Raw genomic sequence first — 15,539 nt, 5'->3', positions numbered from 1 at the left:
TGAATTTGCCTCAATTCTCGCTTCTCTACCTTTGCTTTACCATCACATTCCCATCACCATAAATTCAGGACTCATAATCCATCCTGTTTTGTATTTAGTTCAGCAGGAACAACATCTCGCCTCAACGGGCATCGCCATGGCTCATCCTTCATAGCCAGTTCTCGGATATCCTCGACGTCACAGTCGGGAGAGGCGAAGATGCCGAACCTTTCAACCTACGCCGCGTTCTCTTATGCAAATACACCGAGTCTTTTTCGCCAAAGCCTGTGGCGGGGGCTTTCAAGTAAGGTTCCTAGCGCGTTAAGTCAAGACTAGGAGCTGGCCATAACTTTAATCTCTCAGTAGGGAGCGATGACTAGACACGTCCAACTTCCCGAGGACGCTCCTGAGGCATTCAAGATTTTCATTGCTTTTATCTACCTCGGTCATTGGGTCATTTGTGTGGCCAGGAGAGCTGCTATGATGATGAGAATGAGGGCGACATTGATCTCATCCTGGGTCGGCACCAAGACGACGAAGGTATTGCCCATTACTCTCTTCGCCCCAAACATTGGAAGCGATCTGCCAATCATGACATTATTTGTTGAGCAACGCTGACTTGCTAACTTCTTTCTCACACACTCACTTTGATCAGTCTACACTGCTTCTCAATTTCCCTTCACACATCTAGGCAGTAGGCATCTTCTCTCAGCAGCTACAGTGACATATGCTAACCAATTGTCTCGTCTTTCTTTCCCGCAAACAGCTTTCCAACCTTCACGTACTCTGCACCCTTGTCTGCGAGCTCTTGAGATATGCACCAATGTGCCTGGCTGGCAGCAGTGCCTATTGTAGAGCGTCACAGGGAGCTTCTAATTGTGCATTTTGGCATACAAGAACCTCATCTGGGGTTGACCAAACAATCTGAACAAATCTAAGGTTGACTTGGTTAGATGATATATCCGACAAATTCCATCGACAGTTGCGCTGCCCAGAGGTTATCCTGAGAATGTCGTTTGTGACTCCCAGCAATTAGTTCTCGCCTACTCTCGCGTCTTTGCCACCCAAAAACCCGCCGACAAAAGGGAAACACCGTGCTGGCGAGACTATACGCCTCTTAACACGATCGGGAGATGAAGTAATGATGGTGGCAGGTTTGACTCGGGCGAGTGTCCTGCTGTTTTGTTAGTCGATTGTGCTCTCGTCTAGAGCAAGGTTTAGTAAATATTGTTAAAATAGTGAAATGTCTTTCGTGCTTGTGGTATCCAGCCTGGTGTCTCCTGGCATTCAGGCAGTCAGTCTGTGGCGTGAGTCAAGTTGCTAATGCATGTCCATTGTGAGCCGGGAATATACGACAAACCATCTGTAGCTCCATATTGTCCAGAATTGAGATGATGCAATCGCAATTCCTACGATGGCCTCCATGCAGAAGGATTGTAGAGCTTGGAACAGACTATCTATTTTTCGAAAAGGACGTTGCGCTGTATCTTCCCAGATCTACTACAAAGTATTGGCGTACGACTGCAACAGGAGAGCTGAACAACCTTTAGATGCATTCCTATTTGAATGTTCCAAGCCATGCAAGATTGAAACGTAAGCGACATTGGAGCTTGGACTTGGTTTTCCTTTCTTCATATTCTGGCTAAAGCGCTCGTTAATACCAACTAATATCCTAATTCAGCCTGGTAATATGTTTTGGTTATCCGTGACATTTTATCGTTATGTGACCACTACTACTCTTTCGATAGCTGCTGTCCAATCTTTCTTACCAAAGTTTTACAAGGGAGAAGATATCAACAGCGTACACAGCGCTGAAGTCGTTTCGATCTACAGAGGATACAGGAACTGCTTGTTCTGCAGGTCCGTCAGATCCAGCACGGCCAGGTCGACTCTGACCCTCGTCATGTCACCCATCTCATCGTCTATTCTTTCCACCCACCCACTTCCAAGCTCATCCTCACTCAAGCCGGCAATGTATTCCCTCCTCTCCCTGTTGCGACGCGCCAGGATGAAGCGGATGGTCCAAAGTATCGCCGGCGTGCCAACCCAACTAACTGCAATCATGGACGCCCAAGCGCCGTAGTATCGCGGCCCGTTCGCAGGCACCCAGATCTGCGGCGAGACCAGATTGCCGACGCTATACCCCAGCATGAACATGACGTTGCGCGTCAGCTTCTTGGTGTACCCGGCCGCCGTCGACGTCGTCCAGCCCAGGGCGATGATGTACGTGATGCCGTACGTCGATGACGCCATGATCAAGCAGGCAAGCAGCCCGATCTTTTGCTCCCAATCCACCGCCATCATGGAGACACCCCCAGCTACGGCCGGCACGCACCAAATGGTGGCGTGGAGGGCGAGATTGCTAGGGAATCGGCGCAGCAGGACGCACGCGACAACGCAGCAGGCCACGCCGAATCCTCCACCGGCCGCGGCGACGAGGGTGGAACCGAGAGGATTGATCCCGATGGAGGTGGTGATGAGGTTCTTTTGGCCGTAGTTGAGGTTATTGGCGTACATGAGCGTGAAGGACTGCAGACAAAACAGCCAAGATACGGGATCCCGGAGGGTCTCGACAAACTGCTCCCGTTTGAAACGCTTCTGCTCGATGGAGCTCTGCTGCGCCTTGTGCACGCGCCGGATGACGTGCACGCGCTCCTCGAGCGTCAAGAACCGCGCCTCGGCTGGGTTGCTGGGGTAGTCGATCCAGACCCAAACGGCAAGCGCCAGCGTCAGCCCGCCGGTGACGACGTGCAGCAGCTTCCACGGCAGCACGGGCCCTTTGCTCCAGAGCAGACCGTACGACATGAAGCCCGTGAAGACGGGAGCGGCCTGGCAGGTGATCCACAGCACGGGCTGCAGAAAGGACTGCTCGTGCCGGTTGAAGAACATGCCGATGGTGATCTCCATCGCCGGCACGATGACCGCCTCGGCCGCCCCGAGGGCCAGGCGCATCACTACCAGCCCGGCGTAGCGCGTCGCCACGCAGTGGAGGAAGATGATTGCTGACCACATAAATACGGTCGTGGCAACGTAGCGCCCAAAGTTGAGGCGCTGCATTAGATAATGGCCTGGCCATTGGAATGCAAGATAGCCTATAATAAAAGCGAGGTGGATACGGACGGTTAGATATCTCGCCTGTGGCTTCAAGAGGTACTTGGTACGAAAGGTCCGAGCATACCGACGTAAAACATGGTGTTGAGGTTGTTATACTCCGCCAAAGATATCCCCGTCTCCTGGAACAGGCCCAGAATGGCTGCATATCCGAGAGTTGACTTGTCAATCTGTGCTCCGTCCCAGTCAAGTCAGCGTCTCTCTTCTTTATAGAGAGATTGACAAAGAAGAATGCGTGGCCTTACAAAGAGCATAACATTGATCGCCGACAACAGCAACATCACGCGTAGATACAGCTTCCGGCGCAACTTTGTTTCGGCTTCCGGTGTCAAGGGCCCGAACTTATCGCCGTGATCTTCAAGCAGCTGAAGGGTGGCATCGGCGTACTTTTCTGACACTGTTTTCCTACTCTCGGGGGCAGTTGTCGCCCTGCTGCCTGTGTTCTTTTCGTCCGCCATGGTTATCCGGGTAGTTCACTGTTGATTTCAGCAGACCTTTTCATCTTTAGGACTACAGATAGTAAAGCAGAGAAATAAATGGCCGCATATCCAGCATTTTAAACAGGTACTGGCAAAGTGGGGGAAATGCACGCCGGAGACAATACGCAATCACATAACCAGTCATCGTAATCCCGAAAAAGAAAAAGTCCGGATCTTGAACAGCCCGGTGAGATTGATTTATTTACCAATATAAACATTTATAAAAATCCCTAATGTTCCTTTCTTACGTTCTTGTCTCTTCTTGGCGACCAGATAACCAGCACAACAGCACGATGGTGAGCCAGAGACCCACGCCGTCGTGATCCCTACCCGCTATCACGCAATCCTGGCCCACCCGCAAAACCGGCGAATTGGGTTCAGCTCGGCCGTTTTCGGACCGGACTAGAGGATCGGGATGCGTCCAGGGCACTGGACAACGGGACGTAAATTTCGGGGAACTCGCCAAAATATTTGACTCGAGCTACACACATTGGTTGTAAAACAGCAAACCTTTAGTAATTATGTCTCGGTCTTTTGGGAGTATCGATTTTATCATGCTTGACGGTGTTAAGTCAACACTTCCTACAGACTAAGAAACAACATCCCTTGCTGCAAATAGCACTAAAATTGACAATCAAGCTGCACCTCAATTTTACAGAGCCAACGTGATTGATCAATTTTTTACTTTGGCTACCCCAAGTAACCCGATTATTTTTCTGCGTTTACGCCAACCCGGAATCGAAGCTGCCGGATAAGGTCCGCACGAAGTGGTCGTGGAGCATCACGGCAACCAAGAGGGACCTCGGCAGGCTCTCGTGGACGATGTAGAAAACGAGAATTTATAATGTCAGCAGGTAGAAAAAACGGACCGGTGCTGGACATTCCAATCAAATATTCAAGACGAGGCTGCCATTAAGTAGAGCAGACATGGCTGTTGCAGTTCCCTTACAATAGCAGAAGCTAAATCGCTTCACCACGCCCGCCAACCTGGAAGTAGTGTTTCCCTCCTAAACTAAATCAACATCCGGTAAAAGAAGACTGGAATTGACATGTTTGCCTTACTTTATCAAACCAAAACCAAAGATATACAGCTGTGGCCAACCATTTACCAACAGCGACTGCACCGGCAATGTTCTAACCTTGAGCACGGGTATCACGGGAACCTTCTGCCTAGCCCTGTGGACACGCGATCTCGATAGGCCAAGATTTGCCAAGGTCCCACCGGCTGGGTTCCTGTAAAGACAAATGTATCTTTTTTTATCAATCAGCTATCACGTGTAAACTGTAAAGTGTAAAAAAACCTCGATATTTTAAGCAATTAAACCCAAACAATAAAGCATAGGATTACCCAGTTAGGATTGTATATTTCTGTGCCTGACTAAGTTAAAACAAAATTACACCCGATTCGGCAGTTGAATACAAAGGTTAAAGTTGTCGATCTTATAAACCTATGTCCAACTTTGTAAAACTTGATCCACAATTACTTCGTATGAGCAAACCCCCAATTGAAAGCATACCACGACGTACCTAGATTTGACCAACGGCCCCCAATTTCAACAGGGGTATTGGTCAAAAGAATCGCCAGATTGGGAACAAGAAAATCACGCCCTAAAGGGCGGCATTAAGTAGCCTCCGCGATTTCGTATCCCGTCTCCAATTGTAGCCCACCCAGTGCTGTTAAACAGAGTACACGATATACCACGTACGTGGTACGTCTTGCGACTTTTCCCCACCCAAAGCGCTGCCTGGCCGGCAAAATATCCGAGTTCTGTTTCAGGTGGTAAGGCAGGATTTTCAGCTCATACCACGTAATAATGCGTTGGGTAAAGCTATTACCAAATTCCAACACACGCACAGCACACCGTACCACAGAAATTGTCAAGAACACATCAAAATCGTGCTCGTAATTTATTTATTTTTTTCCCACAAATTTGTACGTGTTGGGTATGGCAGCCAAGTGCTAGGTCGGGGCCGGCCAGCGAGCAAGAGATCTAATCCGTAGGAGTCTGTTCGTGAAATCAAATCACCTGATACCCCCAATCTTTACCCCTATTTTTTGTTGTTGGTCGCTACGCGCTTTGTTCACTTATGCGTTCGGTCCAGCTTGGCCGAAATTGCATTGAAAAGGACCCTGTGCAGACTGTTGCTTTGTGGGTCAGAGGACGGAGTCTTGTGGAGGCCGACTATTGAACCTTAAACGCGGATCCAGACCTACCCCTAAATGAATGTACCATAAATGAGGGATCCCTTGTCGAAAGAAAGCCAATCATACTCGAAGCGATCCACGATACCAGTGCAAAAAAAAGTATGGGCATAAAATACCGGTAAACTGGTATCCATAAGTACATAAAAACATGTTGATATTTCATTTCTTCCCACCAACTTCTGATTTTCAAATTTGATGAAAAAAAGCAGTAGTACTATAAGGGGAATAAATATCAAACCCTGCTGGGGTTTATAAGTTTTAAAATCGATTATGTATGTATAAAGTAGGGATTAACTGTTTAAAGTGAAGTACCGGACCCACCAATACACTCATTCAGGGGTAGGTGTGTACAATGCGGCAAAAGTCCGGGAGATCCGGGAGATCCGGGAGAATCGTTGAACAATGGCATGTCAACTACCGTTTTGTTAGCTGGGAAAAGCCTGCACATGGGTTAAGACCTCTTCCCGGTTTCCCATCCTCGATGCTTGCAACCTATCTGTTCTTCTAGTTGATGGCAACATCTGCCAATACCAGTCGCAATCAGCCCCCGAGCGAAGTTGGTACAAGGCATCGTTAGCAGCATGCCAGAGGTATTTTGTTTAGAGCTGCGAGATGGAAGTGGTGAGCTAATTGCAGCCGATTGCAACTTTTTTTGTACGGATTGTGGGCGGCACATCGGGAACCGATAGGAATGTCAACAATAGAATTTGCAGACACTCTAAAACTTAATTCTAAACTTACCTACTCAACGATGGCAACGTGACTGTAGCCGTGCTAATTTCTGCCGGCATTTTTTTGTCTGCACATTTATTGCCGCCATGATCATTGCGCGTGATGGGAATGTCCCACTGCCAAGCCGATTTACTAAAGCTGTAACAAATTTTTCAGGCTCCTTTTCCCCCCTCGTTAAGGCAAATGAGACGCCGCGCCAATTTCGCGGTGAGGATGCGAGTCTATAAATAATTTAGGGGGCGAAAGCCAGTGCTCTTTGTCGAAATGGACATAGCTCATTATGACGCTCGCCAAACACCATGGCGTCCCCCTTCGCAATGAGAATTTATAACCAAGCTAGGGAAAAAGAAAGCCAGTACTCCGCGTTAAAATGGATATACTGCATTATGAGGCTCGCCAAACCTCACGATGTCCCCATTTTAATCCGCCTCCCCCACACGGACACCTGCCAAGAGAGGCACAGGTCTGGGAACTAACATGTTTTGGGAAATAAGCGGTCATCCGTGGCATCCGTCGCTAACAATCCTATTGAGCGGGGCGTGAAAAAGATTTGGCAAGCATAATTGACGGGATGCGATGTGATGTGTGTGGTCCATCGCTGCCGGCCAGGACAGTACATCTGATATAAAACCCACGGTCCCGACTGCTTGGCCTTGGCTGGAAGGTAGATGCTCGCCACCATATGCTTGCTTGTCTACATTCCTTTCGAACCTGGGGTTCTTTTCTTGTTCGAGTCTCAATCCTTTTCTCCTTTTTTTTTTCGTCTTCTTTCTTTTCCCCCCTTCTTCTCTGTTTGGACCGGTTTTCCTGGATTCCATTCTTTCTTTTAAGATACCCAATCCTATATTTCAAACCTGAGCAATGCGTCTCGAGGTCATTTTCACCTCCCTGACCCTCGGGTCTGCAGTCCTGGCTCTGCCCCAGGCTCTTCCCCAGACCAAATCATCAAAGTCACAAAACATCACCGCCACCGCCACCGCAAACTGCACATCTGAGCCTCTCAACCAGGACACCTGGGTCAAGCTCAAGCTCAACGACGCCCTTACCACGGCGGCGGCCAAGGTTAAGGGCACCAGCAACACGGTGCAGGAGTTGGCCAGTACTGTTGGTGCGCCCAATTTCTTCTGTGGCCTGGACAGTTTCTGCAACGCCGGCCAACCGTGCACGCCGGTAGAGCTACCGGACTGGTACATACTCGTGGCGGCGCAAAACTGGAACAGTTATATGAACTCGCTCAACACAGCAATCACGTTCGCTTCCAGTATATTAGGGTTGCAACTACCCTCCATTTCCAATGATTTCATCACCGAGCCGCGCGACGACGTCACGCCGCTCAACAACATCCTCAGTATGTTTGCAACCATATTGGGCTCCATCCCCATCACGGGCGATATCAAAACCATCGTGTCCGGTGGTACGCAGGCCATAAAATTCATCTCTGGCATGACCAAGCCGGCCGCCCAGCCCGACAAGTTCCTCACCTGGAGCAGCATCGCCAGCTCGCTCGGCGACGTCGTCAAGGAGTACCAGTCCTCCGTGTCCAAGGCCGTGACGGCGACGCTGAACGCGCCAATCCTCGACAAAGACTCCGGACTGGGCACCATCCTGGCCGATGGCGAGTTCCTGGGGGCGCGCCAAAACGTGACCGAGGAGGACATTTCCGGACGGGTCCTGGACGCCCTGACCGTCTACGCGGTCGGGCTGGCGCTGACCTCGCAGCGCGTCTTCATCACGCGCGTCATCGGGCTGGATTCGTGCCAACACAGCCAGCCCGAAGCGGTCGAGGAGTGCACGGGCCCGGACAGCAACGGCTGGTTCACGCAGAACCTGCTGTTGCGTGCCGAAGGCAACAAGGCCATGTCGATGGATGACATGGCTCAAAAGCTATCCAGCAAGTACGGCATCGATAAACAGCAGTACCTGATGGACGTGGTGAAGTGCTGGGAAGACAACAACAAACAGCAGCTTTTCAATCCCTTCGCCGACTCGGCGGTTCCCATTGACAAGAAGACTCCCTGCCTGTTTAACCTGCAGGTATGCGAACGGGGCCCGGGTGGCTCTGGGAGTATTGTGGAGACTTGCCGGGACAAGGGCTTGAACATTTAAGCTCTCTCTTGCTTTCTTTTTATTGGCTGTCTCTGCCGTGATGCGCGAGTTGCATTATTTGTAAAAATAAAATAAATTAAAAAATTTTATATTTCGATAACCCATACCGTCTCTTCTTTCTGAACAGTCTTTGGTATTACTATTTGGGGACACGCATCGTACCCTATGCCTTACTTCAGGCTTTTGGAGTGGGTGGATCCGATGGCGGTGGCGGTTGATAAAATTGGAATTGGTGCGATGGTTATACGTATTATCATCACCGCACTGCTAATCGGGATATAATAGGCATTGGAGGGTATATAGACTGTTGATAGGAATAGAGTGATCGCTGCGATCGGTAAAAACAATATAACAAATAAAACGGTATTCTCATGCATGCTATTTATCGTTTTGTAACTATTTACAATCCTGCAGAGATCCGTTAAAATTTCTGCTACGTATTTTAAAATTACGTGTTACCATACGTAATTTACCCATACGTATGTCTGCCCGCGAATAAATACAGGTTATTTTTTATATTAATTGCAAATATGCGCACCCCCTAAACCCGTAAATAGTTATTAATAAATAAATAAAGGAAAAATAACGCGTTTGGGAAATCGTAAAATTTTTTAACGTTGCAAACGAATGTTTTATTCCAACCGTTTCCTAATAAATAGGGGGAATTTTATTATTTTTTAATAATAATAAAATAACCTTTTATTTACGTAAACGTTTAATTTGTTGTAAATAACCAACTATAATACGAAAATTTAATAGGAATTTTGTATTATAGTAATTACCGATCCTTTTCTAATCCGTTTATAAATAGGCCGTTTTTTTTTGGTTCGTAATTTTTTCGTCCTAACTTTCCGATTTACGTTTTATTAAATTTATCGTAAATAGGCCATTTATTTTTAACAATTACCTGGTAAATATATTATCGTTAATATAAATTAAAAAATAATTAAACTATTATTTTTTGGTTTAACGGTTCGTACCGCCAACAATTTTACGTTTACCGGCCCTATCCGGTACCTTTTACCTTCGGGCCGCTTTAGGGCTTTTACGCCTACCGTTACCGTTACCGTTACCCCCGTTTTTACCGCTGCTTTTACCGTTATTTTTACCGTTATTACCTTTACCGGTACCCGTAAAAATAAAAAATTTGCTACCGTTACCGGTGCCCGTAAAAGTAAAAAGTTTATTACCGTTACCGGTATTTGTAAAGGTAAAAAATTTATTACCGTTACGCCCGTTAGTCGGATTATTAAAATTAAAAGTAAATATACGTATTTCCTTTTTCCGTTTATTTTTCGTTTAATCGTTTAAAGCTAATAATTTATATATAATACGCGTTTTTATTATTACCGCCCCCCGTTTCCGCCCCGCCGCCGGCGTAATCCGGCCGAAATCTTATTTGGGCTATTTACGTTTTATTTTTACGGGCAAATAAAAATCCGGCGATTTTGCGGTTTGCCGCGAAACGAATCCGCCCTTTGGGCGGTATTATAAATACGTTTCCGGGCATTTTTACAAAAAAATTCCCGTTTTTACCCGTCCCCCTACCGTCCGTTTTTTAACGATTATCGTTAAAAACGATAAAATTGTAAATTATAATATTTACCGTTTTTTCCTTTTTTATTTAGTATTAACGTATATTTTAAACGATTATTAAATAACGCCCCGTCGTTAAAAGAATATTGGAAATTTGGAAGGAGGAAAAGGAAAGTGGTGGTATGGCCGTAGCGGCCATATCGGCCGAAAAGAAAAAAGAAAAGGCCAAATGGGCCGTTTTGCGGTTTGTAAAAATTTTGTTTTAATTTGTTAATTATTTTTTGCGGGTTCCTTTCGGGGGTTAAAAAATCGTTATTTTTCGTATCCCTTTTAAAGGATAAATGTTAATTTGTACGTTATATTTTATTTATATTGTACCTTATATTGTAACCTTCCCTCGCATTTTTTTGTTAATTACGTTATACCCAACCTTTTATACGTATTCGTAATTTGTTCGTTAATATTAAATCTTTTAACGCGTTATTCGGGTGTTTTTTCGTTATGGCGTTTGTAGGGTTATTTAATTTATTAATTTATCGGATTTTTTAAATTTTACGTTTTTCGTACGATTGCCTAATCGCTATAATATTAATTATTAATTTCTTTTTTATAATGGTTTTAAATTGTATTAAGCAATCGTATAATAATTTGGAATTTGTGCAAATTACGAAATTTAAAAACGGTAGGCCGTTACGTTTATAAATCGTTCGGAACGTACGCGTTAATATAAAACCTATATTTAACCCGTTTATTATACCGTAAATTTCGTTAGCCAAAACGCTACGCGTTACGCGTTTACATTTAATAGAAAACCAATATATAATATTACCCTATATTTCGAAATTATCCTCGTTTTTATAGCTAATTTCGTTACTATATAAAATTACGTAACCTATTTGTAAATTTAAATTTTTTAGGTTGGCGAACGATCCGTTTACAAATACGTATAATTTCGCTGTTTTTATAAATAATGGGATATATTTTAATCCTTTTTGCTGGTTTTTAATTTGTTATTATAATCGTTTGTTAAGCGTTTCGATTTTTATATTTGACGGATTAACCGTTTACGCGGCTATTAAAAAATCGAATGTAATTTTGGACTGGTAGGTAATGGAAATATAGGCGTTTTTGGCCCGTTGGGCCACGTATTATTATTTACAATTTGGCGTTTGTACGTTTACCAATTCCAGATAATTTGCCTATCCCTTTTATTATATTAATATATCGCCGTTTCGCAATATTATTTTGCAACCGTTAAAATTTTTAACGTTTTCCGCCTATAGTATTTTTTGCGGTTTCGTTAGCAGCTTTATTTTTTGGAATTTTATTTTTTCGTACGTAACGAATTCGGGATCTTCCAAATTTAACGTATCGTTTATTTATAGGCTTATTAGCCCAAACGGACCGTTTTTCGTAATTAAAAGACAGGTATTATATTTAAACGTTATATAATTTAACTGTTTTTTATAATAACGTTAATAAATATTAAATTAGTATAATTTTAATTTTATTAGTCCGTATAACGGTTTGTTAACTTTAAAATAAATTCCCGGCGGGTATTTATATAATAATTTTTTCGAAATTCTTACTAATACGTTTTTAACGAACTGGTTTTTAAATTAAATGTACGTTTAATTAATATTTTTAATTATAAAAACGTAGCCGAATTACGCTATTATAGTAGGTACGATCGTTAGGATTAATTGTTGGTTATACCGTATAATCGTTAGCGTTTGGGTTAATAGGCTTTTTTTTTCGTTATTATTATATTTTTATATAATAAGACGTAATTTTTCGTACGGGCGATTTGCTGTTTTTTTAATTTCCCGTACTATTTTAGCATTAAAAATCCGGTTATATATATTATTTCCGTATATTGGTTCGAACATTTTTACGCTTAACAAAATATTTATTTTCGCTATATTTAATTGTTCGTAGACTCGCAGGTCTACTAACAATGCATTGCGTGGTAGACTTAATCAATGGGTGAGAACGTTATACCTCTGCAATTTGGGTATATTCGGTCTGTCTTCTACCTAAGTCGTGCGACTGCATTTGATTATTCACGGCCGGATGAAAAGTCTTTCATGCGGTCCGTGCTCCTTGCTTAGTCACCCAATCGCCGGGGCCGCAGCTCCGGCCCGGCTTTACCTCCTTTCCGCTGCGCGCGCGAGTGAGGCTATTCCAACATTAATTATTTAAATGGAACCCCTGGCGTTATTATTTTCCTTTCGGCCCTATATTTAATAACCAATTTTTTAAATTGGGCTTTTTTAATTAATATAAACGTTTCGTCGTAATGTATTTTGGGCCGTTTTTACCTAATATTACGCCGTTAATTTTTTGGATTAATCGTTATATAAATTGTAAAATTATTTTTAAAGGTAATTTACTATAGGGTAATAAATATTTTTATAAGGGGATTTGGCGTTAATTTAAAAGGTTTTTTCGGGGGTTTTAATGCCGTTTTTGGGCGCTTTTTCCGCCGTAGTTAAATTTTTTTTGGGTACGTAAATTCGGCCTAATTACCCTGTATATTGTTCGGTTATTTCTAATATTTGTAATAGGGTTTAACGTACGTATTCTTAAAATTGGAATCGCCGTTAGGTAACGTTACCCGTATTATATTTTCGATAATGAAAATAATTTTATAAAGGCCATTCCAATTACCTTTTTTACGGTATATTAATACCTCGTTACCTAACGTTAATGTACGCGGTAACCTATTTTTTATATTAAACCCGTTTTTAATAATTAACGCGTCGTTTAGCTTTTTTTTGCAGTAATTTTTCGGAATTTAATTATAATTTTATTTATTATTTCCGTACGTTTCGCCTGGGTAAACGTTGGGGGTAAATTTATAATTATTTTTAATATAGCTTTAAAAATTAATAACGTAGGTATTAGCCCGTTCGGTCCGGCGGTATCGTTAACCGTTTTTACCGCTATTTAAAAGGCAATTTTTTATAAATAATCGTTACCGCATTTTGCCCGGATAATTTTATACGCCCTTTTTAAAGATATATGGAAACGTTCGATTTTGCCTACAGCCCAATACGTTTTTGTAAAGATTTAATAATATATAATTTTTAAAAGGCGTATTTTTACGTAAAATTTAATTGTACGGAAATTGGGCCCTGGGTCGAACGTTAATACGTTTGGCGGACTTAAATAAATATCGATCCAATACCGTTTTAACGTTTTTTACGTTTTTTTGGCTAATATATTAATTAGGAATTGGGTTAATTAAAATATAATATTTATATCGATTATATAAAATATTGGCCGTTTATCCAAATATATAATATTAACGATAATTTCGTAATTAAAGTTAATATTTTTTTTTAGGGTAAATTTAAAACGTTACGGTAATTTTCCTTTTTTTTGGCAAAAGTAGCATATTTTATTAATTATTTAAATTATTTTAAAATCCGCGTTTTCGTTTATACGTTACAATAGGCGCTAAAGTTTATTAACGGAAAAATATTTAAAACGTTTGTAAATTCGCCGCAGCTTTTTTTCCGTTAGGAACGTTCCCGCGATTTTAAAATCGGTAAAAAATATAATCTTTTGCGCGGTATTATTTAAATAAAACCAGGGGTACCTTTTTTTCCGTTCTATAGGTATTCGTTTGCCGTTACCGCAAACGATTTCGTTTCGGATATTATTATAATAGGTTTGCAATTTATTTATATTTTTTAACGATATTAGGAACGGTATATTTATTTTTATAATATAAAACGTAATTATTCCTATAAAAGTAAATATATTGGCAATTTTTATCGATATTATTACGCCATTTTGGCCAAAACGTATACGTGTTTTTCCAACGCGTTATTTATTTATATACAGGTTTATTTTATATCGTTACAATACTACGAATTGCTTAAATTTTACCGTTAAATGTTTAACCGCGCCAATATTTGGCAAAAAACCTTTCCATTCCATACTGGTTTATATAAATACATAATTTAAACGATTAATTAATTGTATTATCTTTTATTTTTATACAACGTTAAATTTATATTTAAAAAATTCGTTTATTAAAAGTTTTATACCCTATATTATTATATAATGGCTAATTGTAATGGGTTTTTCGTTTATAAATTTTATTAAATAACCTTTTAATATTTCGGAATTACTATTGCCCAAATTTTCGTTAAATCCTTCCGCGGCTTATAAAAACGTTTTATAACCTCGTATATTTTGGTTATAATCTTTTTATTTGCGTTTCCAGCGTTTTTTTTTAACGCGTTATTCTTTTTTGGTATATTTTTATAATTTACAATTTTCCTTTTTGTAAATATAATACCCTCCTTTTTTTTGCACCCTTTTTTTTTGGGGTTTAATTCTTAATTTCGTTCGAATTTTTAAACCTAATTACTTGCGGTATAATGGCCGTTCGTTTCGAATTATTATTTGGTATTTGCGATTAATTAAATATTAACCGTTGGCCTGTGGTTTATTTTCGATAATTATAAACCGGCGCAATTAATTGCAAAACTTTTCGTACGATCTTTTTTTCGTATTTACAAATATTAATTTTAATTTTAATATTTTTTATATAGCCCGTATCGTATTATTAACAAATTGGTATTTAAATTAATAATTTAATCCCATAGTTTTTTAATACCGTTATAATTTATCGAAAAAAAATTCCAAAATTTATTTTAAAGTTTTATTTATATTTTCGGGCTTATTTTTTACAAAATAGGACGTAATCGAATTCCAATTTAAATAATATTATTAGCGGATAAAATCGGTATCGAACCTTTTTTTTAAACGTAAATATATATTTTTAAAAATTTTATTCCTATTTATATATATTTTAAAATAATCGTTAATTTTTCCTTTTAAAATTTACGGGAATACGGCGTATATTTGGGAAATTTTAATTTATATTATTTGGCAAATGTTTGTAAAATTAAATACCTTTTTATCCAAAAAATTGTATAGGTTTTTTAAATAATTATTATCCTTTTCCTAAATTTGTAAAAAAGTTTTTAACGTAATAAACGGAAACGTTTAATTGGATATTTAAATGGGTAGTAAACGTTTATATGCAATGGTATTTTATACCGTAATAAAACGATTATACGTTTGGAAAATTTCGTACGTAATTAATTATTTTTTTTAAATACTTGCCCGTTTATTTTAGGGCTTTTTTTTGTATTTTTCGCTAAACGGCCTTATATTACCAAACGGCTATTCCCCGGGAACGGTGAATAGGTGGTAGGTATAATTATATTGTATATTAGGTAATAGCCGTAATTTTGGGTCGGGCCTTTAAAAATCTATTTTGGGCGTAGGGTATACGGGTTGTAAATTGGTAAATAATAAAGTACAATTTTCTGTTTTTTTAATTAAGGGTTCGTTAGAATTACGGTTTT

At 41.0% G+C, this 15,539-nt stretch overlaps 2 protein-coding genes across 2 annotated transcripts; one reads left to right on the top strand and one right to left on the bottom strand.

Moving 5' to 3' along the window:
• Positions 1-1,806: 1,806 nt before the first annotated feature.
• Positions 1,807-3,548, bottom strand: PgNI_06452 (uncharacterized protein; the record flags this gene model as incomplete). Its single annotated transcript, XM_031126476.1, has 3 exons — positions 1,807-3,071; positions 3,158-3,260; positions 3,336-3,548. The coding sequence occupies 3 exons, from the start codon at positions 3,546-3,548 to the stop codon at positions 1,807-1,809; spliced, it is 1,581 nt and encodes a 526-aa protein (XP_030983170.1).
• Positions 3,549-7,368: 3,820 nt separating this feature from the next.
• On the top strand, positions 7,369-8,613 carry PgNI_06451 (uncharacterized protein; the record flags this gene model as incomplete). Its single annotated transcript, XM_031126475.1, has 1 exon — positions 7,369-8,613. The coding sequence occupies one exon, from the start codon at positions 7,369-7,371 to the stop codon at positions 8,611-8,613; it is 1,245 nt and encodes a 414-aa protein (XP_030983173.1).
• Positions 8,614-15,539: the final 6,926 nt, after the last annotated feature.

Source organism: Pyricularia grisea, chromosome I (assembly GCF_004355905.1).
Source record: "Pyricularia grisea strain NI907 chromosome I, whole genome shotgun sequence".
Taxonomy (NCBI): Eukaryota; Fungi; Ascomycota; class Sordariomycetes; order Magnaporthales; family Pyriculariaceae; genus Pyricularia; species Pyricularia grisea.
This window is presented reverse-complemented; position numbering and strand designations above follow the sequence as displayed.